General features: G+C 33.1%; 1 protein-coding gene across 1 annotated transcript; it reads left to right on the forward strand.

The window, feature by feature from the left end:
• The first annotated feature begins 1,039 nt into the window (after positions 1-1,039).
• On the forward strand, positions 1,040-13,149 carry LOC139494677 (tubulin beta-1 chain-like). The gene is made up of 2 exons (XM_071282840.1): positions 1,040-1,920; positions 11,410-13,149. The coding sequence occupies exons 1-2, from the start codon at positions 1,399-1,401 to the stop codon at positions 12,226-12,228; spliced, it is 1,341 nt and encodes a 446-aa protein (XP_071138941.1). The 5' UTR covers positions 1,040-1,398; the 3' UTR covers positions 12,229-13,149.
• The last annotated feature ends 2,351 nt before the right edge of the window (positions 13,150-15,500 follow it).

Genomic DNA, 15,500 nt, shown 5'->3' on the forward strand with positions numbered 1-15,500 from the left:
ATTCAGATAAAAATGTCCGCGGGTAAGGTGATGAGTCTTCATTTGGACCGTGACATTGTGAACTAGCATGTTAAAAATCAAACTCAACGTGTCGGTCTAATACAAAGTAGAGTTTATATTAATATTACATTAACATGTTCTCGTCCTGAATATGCATGTTAATTTGCCGCTTGACGTTAAGCAGCCATCTATCAAGTTGAACATGATCACCTGTTCTGTAGACCCCATCCACATACTCTTTTGAATACGGTCTAAAAGCGAATAGCTATAGCCTTGCAATGTCCCCTTTTGCGTGGCACATACGTTCTAAGGGGACTTAAAACAAATACGTTAAAAAGTAAAATTAAAAAAATACCAAACCCCGAGAAAAATTCAAAACGGAAATACCCTTATCAAATGGCAACATCAAAAGCTCAATCACGTCAAAAGAATGGATAACAACTGTCATATTCCTGACTTGGTACGAGTATTTTGTTATGTAGAAAATGCTGGATTAAACCTGGTTTTAAAGCTAGCTAAACCTCTTCCTTGTATGAAAGTCGCATAGAATAAAATGTCGTTTGTTTAATGCTGCGGGGTTTTCTGTGAATTTAGCCACATGCAGTCATGGGGAATAACTCCAGGCAGCCTGGTCAGAACATATCCATTCAGTTATCGCGAGAGTAAATCTGCTCGAAATATTTTTTGTAAAACTACCATCATATTTATACAAGATAATGTAGATTAAAAAAACTTTCATATATTGTTTTTGGAAAAAATTATTACGAATCTTGGTTCTGAAAGAGAGGACTTACAGCATTTAAAAACATATAGTAGACGGACGGACGGACGATTGGGCGGCTGGAATTTGTACGTTCACTCCAATCATTGCGGCGTTAGAAACATAAGATTGCAACACACTTACTACATTTAAATACTAGTAAGACATGAAGTACGTATTTCCCCCTACGTATTCGTTTTCTTTAAGCAAGAAAAAAAAGCAAGATTTGCTAAACCGTATTAAATGCAGCGTTGAGTTCATCCTACAGAGGGTTGTTATTTTAGGCCGCATTTTTTCATTTGTACCTAACATCGCATAAATTTCCTGATTCATCTTTGTCATTTTTGTACAAAATCTTCATTTACCGGTAATGAATAATCGGGGCAGACGATGTACGTATCACATCTGGCGCGAGACATAATTCTCGCAGCAGACGATTGAAAGCTATAGCTTGTAATATTGGAATGTAATTGAGAAAAAATGACAGATATTTGCAGATTGTGATTTCTGCACGTGCCAAAATGTAGACTTTTTGTATGATGTAATATACTCTCGTTGCAACATTCTGGTAAGAAAACGGAATTATTTCAAATTATTCTCCAGAGATTGAAGCATAAACTTTTTAACTTTTTTTAAAAATGAGGGAAATTGTACATTTACAAGTCGGACAGTGTGGGAATCAAATAGGTTCAATTTTCTGGGAAATGATTTCTGGTGAACATGGAATTGATGAGTCCGGACAGTATGTCGGTGACTCAGCTTTACAATTAGAAAGAATTGACGTTTATTATAAAGAAGGATCAAACCGGAACTATGTTCCGAGATCAATTCTGGTTGATTTAGAACCTGGAACACTCGACTACGCCAGATCAAGTGCTTATGGAAAGTTGTTCCGGCCGGATAATTTTGTCGCTGGATATGCTGGAGCCGGAAATAATTGGGCAAAAGGCCATTATACAGAAGGAGCGGAATTGGTAGACAACGTTATGGATGTGATCCGAAAGGAGTCGGAATCCTGCGAATGTCTCCAAGGTTTCCAGCTCTGTCATTCCTTAGGAGGCGGAACCGGATCCGGTATGGGAACATTGATCATTTCCAAAATTAGAGAAGAATACCCGGATAGAATAATGAATACATTTTCTGTTGTCCCGTCACCAAAGGCAAGCTAAGTGTAATACAAAATTATGGCTTTATTGGCTTCAATTTGTTTTGCTTGTTTAAAAATTTGATTTCATAATGTTCGCATTGAAATGAACAACAGACATATACACCTACAATATATACATGAGTAAAAACATCAAAAAAAGAGCTTTTATAAACTTGCGTTCTTATCCCTTTCCTTTGCTAAAAGGTTATTTAAACATTATACATTTGAATTTATGTAAAAACTTCAGTTCAATGATGGGAGAAGTACTATAACAAATAGATTAAAATTATTAAGGTGGTACCTAACACTACAGGGAGATAACTCTGTAATATCAGCAGAACGTTTTAATGACGTTGTGTTCTTAAGGGAATATTAAGCTTCTCAATGATCAAACTGCTATATAACCAGTGTATTTTTTTCTGATTAAACGGTTGGTTCAATTTTTTTTATTTTTTTTTATATTTTTGTCAAAGGGTCAAAGTAAATACTTTGTCAAAATTTTAAGAGGCAATGTCAGAGATATATTAATTGTTATATTGTATAGGCTGTTTTTTGTTGAGAAATTAATACCCGTATTTCACTATGTAAGCAGTCAAATTAACTGTATAATCAAAATCAATAACCCAATATGGCTATTAAAAGTGTAATTTCCCCCCCCAAAAAAACAAGGTACAAACAATGCAAGATTTCTAAGTTCTGCCTGGTTTTCTCTGGCATTGCCTCTTAAAAATATATACGAAATCATAATCATATTTTAACGTTCAAAATTAGTTATCAGAGTAGCTATATATAGCATTCTTTTAGATGATGTAACTTTATCAATTGGAATTTCATAAGATCTGACAGTTTGAAGTTTGTTTTGAAACATTGTTGATTATTCTTTAAACACCTGATTTCTATTCACGCAATTTCAGAAAACAGAAATTTGTCTAAAGTTAAAGTGTAGGAGAATTATCAAGAAGCGTATATATATCTTAAAGAGATATAGAACTATTTGTTTCATTCGCAGTGTCAATATTTTAACGTTTTCAAATCGTACTGGAATTGTGATATAATATATCATATGCTGCATGATTCATAATCGTGTAGTTTAAGACATCTTTGAGCAAATTTTCATTTTAAAAAACGTTAATTAGTCTTATAAGTTGCTGCTAAGCGTATTTTGATACAAAAATGTAAATTTTACAAGCTTTTGTGAACTTTTGCCTCAAAGATCGACGGTATCTAACGAAAGGGAAGAAATTGGCATCTTGAAGAAACTCACTACAAAACTGTTTTACTGTCAACATATTTATTGCGTTGATTAATGATGTCTTTCATATAAACTTTTTAATTCGTTATTAGAAAAAAAAACATTCATAAAAATATGGCAAATTGTTATTTTGGACTGGCTTATTGTTATCTTTGTAGACATATTAAGCCAGCTAGAATATTGGTACATGTACAATCTCAAAGTACGCACATGTATATTTCATTAAAATTCGATGGGCTTATTGAAAAAGACACTAGCGTTGAATAAATTTAAATGTCCCTGCCTCTTATATAAACACATTTCAATTGTATTTTTTAACGTAGTGTAGTGTATTTCCGCGTAAAGGAGTAGGTCCGGTAAGGGCCGATTTTGGCCTCAATTTTCAAGTTCACCTAACGAAATATGTTAGACACTTTTTAAACATTTAAGTGACTATTTCAATTGATTCCATTAGTTTATGTGACAGATTTTAACTGATTAGGTCATTAAAAACGCTCCTATGCAAGCTTAAATATGAAAAATCCATTAAATATGCCAAAAATCGTAATTTTTCAGATGGTTTTTGTCAAAAACGAAAGTGGCCGCATCCGTGTTCATCCTCAACCTTTATATATATCATGTATTATCATCAAATACAAATTACATTTCGATATTATGAATGAACACGAATGCGGCCACTTTCATTTCAGACGGAAACCGTCTAAAATTTAACTAAAATGCTAAAATTGTGAAGATTTCAGTAAATTAGCATGACTTAATGATGCTAATACTGGGTATATGTGCATTGTATTGTCAAAATCAGCCCATATTTATGTAGCAGAATCATTCTTCTTTCCAACAAATAGCTTAACGATTACATTTTCCCAATTTTGTAAAACTGCTATATTTTGGGGCCAAAAAGGGGTCTTACTGAAACTACTCCTTTATATCTTTCTTCGCGTACATTTATCTAAAACATTATGACAAACGAGATTATGACTGAGGTTTCATAACAAACAAACAAGATAAATAAATGGTTGTTGTTTGTGACAAAGATGTGGTTATACAAATTTATTTTACACTTTGTGAGCTACAAATTGTGACTTGGTAAACAAAATTTGTTTGAATTTTGAAAAATACCGAACGACAAATTAAAAACATTCATCGTCACATTATATATTTGTTTTCTTCAACTGAACTATTATAATTATACCGTTGAAAGATTATCATCACAGTAGGACACACAGTACTTGGAAGTTATTGTATATATATATATATATACACACACATAGATTGAAAGGGGGGCCTAGATAAAATGTAAGTGTACTTGTATTGTTTAAATCTGTATTCTCATTGTTTGACCTCATGATGTAATTAATGAATCCAACGAATAAACTATAAATCAAAATCACTAAAGAAATTATGTTTTATTTGGCTGTAAATTTGTCATGGCAATTATTGCAAGAAAGAAACACAATCAACTTGTCAATCAAAACTTGATGACGATTGAATTACTGAAGGGCGATCCAGCAGTAACAAAGTTATATCAGGAGCCACTGGGTAGTCCATAGCAGCTTAAAGTAAATTCCGCCTGTCCATTCACAATACAAAAAAGCTCCAAACTCAGTCTGTTATATATGCCATGACGCTGGTTCTATAATCATTCTTCCAAAACTGAAACGATAAATGAAAAGCAGCAGAAAATATTCATAATGGGGAAAAGGGAGGGCGGGTAAATTCTATAGCTTTGGTCAAGCTCCGTGTAAGGTTTGAATTCAAATGACCAAACCACACGAGGTAAATTGCACGGACTAACATTTCGCGGGCTAAACTAATTAGCATATTAAAGTGACCAGTATAAAATGAATCGAACACACCGTCAATTTAAATCAATAATAGGCATACCAAGTTATATAATTACAATAACTGAATTTAATTATTATTGAATTAAATTCTATTATTGTATATATATATATATATACACACACATAGATTGAAAGGGGGGCCTAGATAAAATGTAAGTGTACTTGTATTGTTTAAATCTGTATTCTCATTGTTTGACCTCATGATGTAATTAATGAATCCAACGAATAAACTATAAATCAAAATCACTAAAGAAATTATGTTTTATTTGGCTGTAAATTTGTCATGGCAATTATTGCAAGAAAGAAACACAATCAACTTGTCAATCAAAACTTGATGACGATTGAATTACTGAAGGGCGATCCAGCAGTAACAAAGTTATATCAGGAGCCACTGGGTAGTCCATAGCAGCTTAAAGTAAATTCCGCCAAAATTACAAGTTGAGTAACTAGTTGCACAACTTGTAATCCGCCATAAAATTTACCGCATGACAAATTTAACAGCAAGAATCAACATCAATCAACTTCAACATCATTATCAACTTCGATGTCATTATCAACTTCAACATCATAATCAATTTCAACATCAACAATATTAACAACATCATTATCAACTCAACATCATTATCAACTTCAACATTATTATCAACTTCAACATTATCAACTTCAATATTATCAACTTCAATATTATCAACTTCAATATTATCAACTTCAATATTGTCAACTTCAATATTATTATCAACTTCAATAATATTATCAACTTCAATATTATCAACTACAACATTATTATCAACTTCAATATTATCAACTTCAACATTATTATCAACTTCAACACAAACATCAAAAACTTCAACATCAACTTAAATTCAATACTTTGAACTTCATTAAATTGATATTCATGTGGCAACATCAACATAAACTTCAGCTAAAAGCAATACTGTCAACATCTAAGCTATGTTATTCATTGTAAGGGAAAACCAAACAATGAAGAAATTTAAAGAAAATATAGACATAACATTTTCAGAGCTCCTTGAATCTGATTTAGGAATACACCCAACTATCTCTAATCCGAACGATGCACCTATAAGCTTAATATGACAGCTCCTATGACAATAAAAGAGCCAATAACCAAATATCTTTCAGGTACCCTGAATTTAAGTGTTTCAAATATACAAGGTTTGTCTTACATAACCTTTTTTTTTTAAAGTGTATGAAAATGTCCATCGTCTTTGTGTCTCAGCAATGTAGTCCGACATCAACCGGACAGGACAAATTGAAGTAGTTTATTCTTTTCCAGAATTGTCGTTACTGAATTACCCAGCTGATCTGTTTTCTAAGAAGGAACTTTTATAATAAGTGACCCTGAATAAGCATCAAATTATATCTTGGATCGTTTTACAATAAGATTTTCATTAAAACTTGAATTTGCAATTTCTCCAAAACTAAGAAACCCAAAACTTTAGCTGAAAATGAAGCTTTAAATAAACATGTTTCATATACTGAATAACAAACTAAATTAAGCGCATCTAAAAGTCTAGTTAATATACCAATAGTAATAGGCTTACGACAGACTTGTCGCTTATGTCACTGAGCATCTTTTGAACAATAAAAGAATGAGTGTTGTCCAATAAACCATTGATCTTATGATTAAACCCAATGCCTGAAAGGTACGCATTCCCAGTGGAATAAGAATATTCATCCTTAAACATGTCGGCTACTATTAACTAAATGTGAAACGGGGCATGGCCATACGTGATACAGGTTTAGTTGTTTAAAGTTTTGAAATTAATTAAGTCCATTTGATACGTAAGCCAAGTATTTGAATAACTCTTGCACTACCGATAAAGAGATTTAAAACAGAACTCGACAACCACTTGTCACCCAAAATATAAGAAATGCCATTATAATTAAGTATATATTAAATAAATAATTTTCCAAACACGTAGATTAGAAATTGGTCAATAATAAAAAGGCCCCGCAATTCTACCATTTCAATTCACTCATGATTTTTCCAAGCTAAATTTGGATCTTGTAAAACAGACTTTAATGTTTTGCTTGTATGATGTGCTCGAAAACCATATTTAAAACCATTATATAATAAATTTGCCAATATTTTAACGGGGTAGTCGGTCAACATATTCCCTTAAACCGTAGTATTAACAGGGGAACAACCAAAAATACCAAATACCATACGGTGATTGCAAGCTGTAAACAAAATTATAAAATTTGAAATGATTAAATTGCATCCGTGGAACATTTGCCTGCTGACAGAGAAATCTTTAATTATTTATCGAAAAACGAGTATTTGGGTTAAAATTTCCATGTGTATTCAAAAACCTGTTTGACTGCTCTAGCACTGGACTGATACCTTGGTGCAAAATTGTTTGCATCAGGTGCCCTAGGGTAGTTTGATACCTAGGAGCAGAATAGTCCGAAGTTACAGAACTTCGAGGATTATTCTTGTTATATGAATAATTTGTACAGTACATCGAAGGATGGAACTGGCTACATCTTATACATGAATTCATGGCTGTATACACAATTCATAAGAGTACAAACGGCCTTAAAATTATAATCGTAGCAAGGACTAATAACTGTGTGAGAAGTATAAGAATATGTCTGTGGAACATGATTTATGCCTACTGCAATAAACTGAAGCCATAGCTGCCCATCAATGACGTCCCATGCACGCATATGATCACGAGCTTTTCTAAGTCGAAATTGCATGTCAAATTTATAAACGTTCTCAAAAGGTACACCCCTTATAAACGTCATGTAGCTAATCAATTTATTTGCCAATTCCGGGAATCTTTGCAATAAAATTTTCATATAATTTAAACCCTTCAGTCCACTCACCTAAGTTAGATAATGATTTACTTTTGAATATTTGTTTCTGTCAATTAAAATGTCTCCATATTCATCAAAACCGAGCACTTTTTTCGGTTGATCAATATTTGAAACAAAATGTTTTTGTAAAGTGATTGTGCCAAATCAACATATTCTAAATTCCATATTTGGTTTATAATTTTTTGTGGTACAAACACATCAACATCATTACTAGTCGGTATAACTAAAATCTCACCGTTTTGTACAGAATTACGAGCTGTGGGCTGCCCTGGGTGTACACATCCCTGATCAGGAACTTGTTGTTCAGCAGGCTGCAGAGGAAGTTTGAAGTTCAAATGAGTTGTGGTTGTAGAATTGGCTGTAGTGGTACAAACGGCTGTTGTGGTAATAACTGCTGTTGTGGTTATAACTGATGTGGTGGCATTAATGGCTGTTGTGGTGGCATTAATGGCTGTTGTGGTGGCATTAATGGCTGTTGTGGTGGCATTAATGGCTGTTGTGGTGGCATTAATGGCTGTTGTGGTGGTATTAACGGCTGTTGTGGTGGTATTAACGGCTGTTGTGGAATGGCTATATTTTGTCTTACAATTTCAGCTCTCTTTGGGCGAAGCCTTCTGTTTACCGGTAGCTGTATTTGATTTTGCCTACGTACAGCACGGTTTGGCAGCACCCTCTCCCCTTTTCCTCTCGGCATACTGGCTTAAACAAATAATTACAATGTTAGTCAATGCATTAGTAAAATAGTATATCATTTGTCAATGTTACATCCCTTAATCAAACAATTGAATCAATATTGAAATACAAATATTTCAATTTTTACCATTGACTAATTAGTATTAAGATACAATGGCAATAACCAAAGTAGAAAAAACCGCAAATGCTTGATTGTGGCTGTCAATGTCCAGTGGCAGATATTTCAAGTATATTCATAATGATAATATCATATTGATAACGAAAGTCATAAAAGAAAATAATTATTGTATCTACCGAATATCAATTGAAGTGGCCTTCGTTAATGAGAAATATTCCTATCCTATAATCGACTATAATACATGAAAACTATGAAACAATTAAATCGAAAAGTATATGTATTTAAATAGTCAACTAACATCCTTGATGGCTCGCAAAAGTTTACAAAAAGAAATGATTCATTAGGTACGGAAAGTGATTTTTTTTTTTTTTTTTTTTTTTTTTTTTTTTAAATCAACTGATCTAAGAAAACTTGACCTCATTTTAAAGGCATTGTGAAGACATTTTCAAAACAGTTTCACTTTTATCAATACACATAATAACAACGAAGAAATAGCAAATTTTCAAAATGGTAATTTTTTACTACACTGGAAAAACTGTTGCCTCTCTTTAAAAATTAATAAAATATATATATATATATTTATTTTTTATCATTTGGGTTATAGCTTTTGTTTATTTTGCTTCTTTTACATCTTGTTAGTCAATTTCAATCCTCCATATTAAGTTTTTTGGTCAAAAAAGAAGCTTAAAGCATGAAAGTGTCAACCACTCTCATGAAATTCTATCGTTCAAAGTCACCTAACATGACGATTTTTGTTTATTCCTTTTTTCAGAGCATCAGTTGGTATATTGAAAATGTAAAGTAAAACTTTATTAACATTTGAATGTAAAGAAACAAAATATGAAATATTACTCTTTATATACAAATGTATGTGTTTGTGTGTGTGTATAAAAAGATGTGGTATGATTGCCAATGAGACAACTCTCCACAAGAGACCAAATGATACAGAAATTAACAACTATAGGTCACCGTATAGCCTTCAACAATGGGCAAAGCCCATACCGCATAGTCAGCTATAAAAGGCCCCGAAATGACAAAGTAAAACAATTCAAACGAGAAAACTAGCGGCCTAATTTGTGTACAAAAAATGAACGAAAAACAAATATTTAACACATCTACAAACGAAAACCACTGAATTACAGGCTCCTGACTTTGGACAGGCACATACATACAGAATGTGGTGGAGTTAAACATGTTAGCAGGCGCCCAATCATCCCCCCCCCCCTGACCTGTGACAGTACAACATAAGAACAAACTATAAAAATCAGTTGTACCATGAGAGACAAGAAAAGATTTGAAATATGTCATCTGTCTTTGTATTGTCATGATAGTTTTAGAATGTTCCCTTTTCATTAACATTTAATGAAATATTCTTATTCTTATATAGCATGTATAGTGAATGCTAATAAATAAAGATAAACAACAACCTTTTAACAATTATTCTACTGGACTAAAATACCTGTTGCACTGAAAAACAATGAAAATAATATAACATTATTCTTATTCCAGAAATTTCAAACAAATAATTATGTCAGATAACTGTATTAAAATACTTGTATGTATAAAAGTAAAGTAAACTCATATCTGTATATCTGTTACAATATTTATACGGTGAAATCTGTAACCCAATCTCATTCAGGACTAAAGTTCAAAATGCATTGAATGTGAATAGCATTCGTTGCCATACCTAGATTCATAGATTGTTTTCTTTATGTCCAGTGGCACCTATTTCATGCATATTTAGGACTAAAAAGAATTTATATATACATTTATGTTGAAATTAATATGTGGCTTACTCACCGGTTACTTCGCGCTGCAAGATTTGGATTTGGATTAAGAATAAATAACATGGTAAATGTTCATTAGCGTATTAAGACAGTGAAACAATTAGATATAACAACTCGCACAATAAGTATAACCATCTTCTCAATTTACAAATATAAAATAATATAAATATAAAATAATATCCAAGAAAAGATTGACAATTTACGCAATGATAGAATTTAAATTCATTTATAACACCAAAGAAAAAGTTCACGACTATTTAAAGCATTTAACAAAGTTAAAATTATTTAAGAAAGAAAAACCAAATTAACAGTTTAAATTGTTGAGCTATTATTTTTTATAAAAATGTTGCTTAATTCTAAAACTAAAAGAATACTCATCTTTTCTTCTGTGTTTTAAATTCTATAGCTTTGGTCAAGCTCCGTGTAAGGTTTGAATTCAAATGACCAAACCACACGAGGTAAATTGCACGGACTAACATTTCGCGGGCTAAACTAATTAGCATATTAAAGTGACCAGTATAAAATGAATCGAACACACCGTCAATTTAAATCAATAATAGGCATACCAAGTTATATAATTACAATAACTGAATTTAATTATTATTGAATTAAATTCTATTATACTTTTGTCACTAGATATAAATAACTACTTGTTCATAATACACATTTATTAAAATATTTTTTTTGCAGAAGGGATGTAAAAAAACAAAAACAAAAACTAATTAAAAACATGTGCTTGTTCCTATAATTATCACCCAAACTACCACACACAAAATAGAAATGATCGGTGCCAAAGTTATTTTAGAGTATTACCGTTAGAACGTGCAAGAACAGTCCCAACATATTGCAATCTTGATTCGGGATAATTATATTTCAGTGGTATATCTATACCTCTTGTAAAACCTCAATAAATTTGTAATAAGCAGCCCCACTGTTATATATTTATTTATTATGGTTCTTTCAGGTGTCTGATACAGTAGTAGAGCCGTACAACTCTACATTGTCCGTCCACCAGCTAGTCGAGAACACAGATGAGACATACTGCATCGACAACGAGGCTCTTTATGATATATGTTTCAACACACTAAAATTAAAAACTCCAACATACGGGGACTTAAACCATTTAGTAAGTTTAACGATGTCTGGTGTCACAACATGTTTACGGTTTCCAGGACAATTGAATGCTGATTTAAGAAAACTGGCGGTAAACATGGTACCGTTTCCGCGTCTGCATTTCTTTATGCCCGGCTTCGCGCCACTGACATCACGTGCATGTCAAGACTACAGAGCAGTGTCCGTTCAGGAACTTACACAACAAATGTTCGATGCTAAAAATATGATGGCTGCATGTGATCCGAGACATGGACGATATTTAACTGTTGCTACTATTTTCCGCGGACATATTTCAATGAAAGAAGTTGATGAACAAATGTTAAATGTTCAAAACAAGAACAGTTCGTATTTTGTTGAATGGATTCCACATAATGTGAAAACTGCCGTTTGTGACATTCCACCTAAAGGAACAAAAATGTCTGGTACGTTCATAGGGAACAGCACTGCCATTCAGGAACTCTTCAAGAGGATTTCCGAACAATTTACCGCAATGTTCCGAAGAAAAGCTTTTCTACATTGGTATACAGGTGAAGGAATGGACGAAATGGAGTTTACCGAGGCGGAGTCGAATATGAATGATCTAATTTCCGAATACCAACAGTATCAAGATGCAACGACCGATGATTTTTGTGACGAAATAGAGGAAGAAGAAGAAATAGACGTTGACTAATATTGACATACTGTAAATTCAAAATTTTGCGATGTTTAAGTTATTACAAAATTTGCACAAAATTTGCGATGGGGAACAAAAATTCATATTTTTATTTTCAAAATCATTATTTGTATTATTCTACTGCTTATACATATTTATTTTTTTAATAGTTTTTTATCCATCATGATACAACTCTACACAAGAGGCAAATTGCTTATGACGTAGAAGTTATCATCTAAAGGCAACCGTATGGCCTTCAACAATGAGAAAAAACTAGCACCGTAAAGCAAGCTTGTTTTTTTTTCTGAAATAGAAGTGATTAATTCGCATGGTTTTGTAATTGCAAACATTTCTGAATTGACAAAAATGTGAAGTCACAGTTTGTTTTGTTATTGTTTGCATTCAAATTTTACTGGTTTTGTGGTTTTAGTTATCGTGTTTAAAAAAAGAGATTACATATTTGAACATAAAGATCTTGCTTGTTTTCTAAAATTTCATTTACAGTGAGGAACTGATTGGTGGCTGGTCAACCTCTGCTGGTCAACCTCTGCTGGTCAACCTCTGCTGATCAACCTCTGCTGGTCAACGAAAACATATAAAAGTATTCGTTTGCAGAAAACTCACTTTTAAGGGAGCTACCATTTAATTTTTATGGGGGGGGGGGCTAGGATGAAAAATTTTGTCCTGCATTTTTTTAGCTGTAATCTCTGTCCTGCCTTTTTATTTTTCACTCTAATCGGTCCTGCTTTTCTTTTTTTTTGTTAGTTCATCCTGACTTTTTTTTACCTAAATTATCGTCCACCCCCCCCCCCCCCCCCCCCCATAAAAATCAAATAGTAGCTCCCTAAAACTGTTTCATGATATATATTGATGTTGCTTTTAAATGATACGAATTGCTCACACTTAATTTATTGACTAAATAAAAACAATATATTTTAATTGGTTATACTCTTATCACTAATCTCTTTCAGCATCTAAAACTTTAATGCATCTATAGTCTAGATTACAAAATGTGTATAAATGAAATAAGGGAGCTACCATTTGATTTTTATGGGGGGGGGGGGGCTAGGATGAAATTTGAAAAAATAGGCAGGACAGGAGTTTTGAGTTAAAAAAAAGGACAGGATGAGACACTTGCAAAAAAAAAAAGTCAGGACGACAATTTAGGTAAAAAAAAGTCTGGATAAACTAAAAAAAAAAAGTCAGGACCGAACAGAGTGAAAAATAAAAAGGCAGGACAGAGATTACAGCTAAAAACAAATGCAGGACAAAATTTTTCATCCTAGCCCCCCCATAAAAATCAAATGGTAGCTCCCTAAAGCTGTGGACGATAATTTAATATTCGATTGGATGATTATATTAAATTTTTAGTTTCAGCTAAGAATCTGAAAATAGATATCATAGAGCCTTTAAATTGTTTTTTTTTTTTTTTGGCTAGAGGTATATTTAAAACCCACCGCATTTTTACGCCTGTCCAAAGTCAGGAGCCTTTGGCCTTTGTTAGTGTTGTTTGATTTTAAATTTTAGTTTCTTGTGTATATTTCGGAGTTTAGTATGACGTCCACTGTCACTGAATTAGCATACTTTTTTGTTTAGGGGCCAGCTGAATCACGCCTCCAGGTGCGGGAGTTTCTCAATGCATTGAAGACCCACTGGTGGCCTTCGGCTGTTATCTGCTCTTTGGTCGGGTTGTATCTTTTACACATTCCCAGTTTCCATTCTCAATTTTATTATAGTCATTCGAACCAATTCCCTGATAATTAAGTTCTAGTTTCCTATTAGTTTAAATCAAATATATAAGTTATCGTTTAACGAATTAAATTGATGTAATCTACCAGTGTATTTATCTTTCGTTTTGTATTATCGAATACCCGATACACCCCCCCCCCCCTTTTCCCCCGTATACGCGAAATCTAGATAATACAAGTCTGCCCAACCTTTGACATGTTGAGCTTATATGACATTATGTGCCAATGTGTACAACTCTGCTATACCCGTTCTATAGAAGGTAAACTGTCTCTTGGTATCGTGTTCGTTTCGATTGAGGGAGGTCGTGACCGCGACCGGGTGAAACAAAAGACATGACAATGGTATTTCCTGCTTCTCCACTAAGCACGTGACATTATTGAGTAAGAGCATACATGTATAAGCTGTGACCACATATCCAATTATTACAAATTTGAATGAGAACATAAGTGTTCTAGCTGAAAATGTATGGATTTATTTTCAAAATGTGGCAAATGAAAAATCAGAATCAAATCAGCAAAGCAAAAATATTTTTTTGTAAGGGAGCTACCATTTGATTTTTATGGGGGGGCTAGGATGAAAATTTTGTCCTGCTTTTTTTTTTAGTTGTAATCTCTGTCCTGCCTTTTTATTTTTTACTCTATTCTGCCTTTTTTTTTTACTAGTTATCCTGACTTTTTTCACACAAATTGTCATCCTGCCTTTTTTTTTACCAAGTTGCTCATCCTGCCTTTTTTTTTTTACTCAAAACTCCTGTCCTGCCTATTTTTTTCAAATTTCATCCTAGCCCCCCCATAAAAATCAAATGGTAGCTCCCTAAGCATACATTTGAAGTTTCGTTCAATTAAGCATTACAAATGCTTCTCACAAAATTTCAGTCGTATAATGTAGAGTGCATATTATATAATGTCGCTTCAACACGTTTCATAAAAGTAAAATCACACCATACAATTCGCCGTTTCAGAATCTAATGCATCCTGGGTAATATTTTCAAAAGCGTACACCAAAGCGTTTTGATTGGTTTAAAACGTCCTAAACAATCGAAATTCAACCAATGACGTAACGTCATTTTCACTTTGGGGTACGAACAATGAAATTACCCATGATGCTTTAGATTCTGAAACGGCCAATTGAAAAACCCTTCACGCAATAAAAATGAACATTTACAAATAACCGTTTTGGCCGGCCTTCAATAGTTTCACTATAAACGCAGTGAAATGAACGCAACGTTTAAGTGCTAGGATGTCTCTTAGTACTGCTACAAAACAATTTAAATTTGTAATTGCCCCATGCACTCACGATCATGAAGATGGGAATGATTTTGGGACTCCATGCTTTTTCCGAATCTCGGATATTTCACGTTTGTGTTGTTCTTTCAGTTCTTTGACCTCATTTTGATAATTCAAAAGTTTAGTGACGTCATTTTTATGATTGTATCCCTCCTTATCCACCCAAAGTGAATGTCCTTTCGTGACCTTTACGCTCCCAGAATGCACCACTACAACATTTTGGTTTTCCGGTATCTCATACATGCAGCAGAGAAT

This window comes from Mytilus edulis, chromosome 11, assembly GCF_963676685.1.
Source record: "Mytilus edulis chromosome 11, xbMytEdul2.2, whole genome shotgun sequence".
NCBI classification, from domain to species: domain Eukaryota; kingdom Metazoa; phylum Mollusca; class Bivalvia; order Mytilida; family Mytilidae; genus Mytilus; species Mytilus edulis.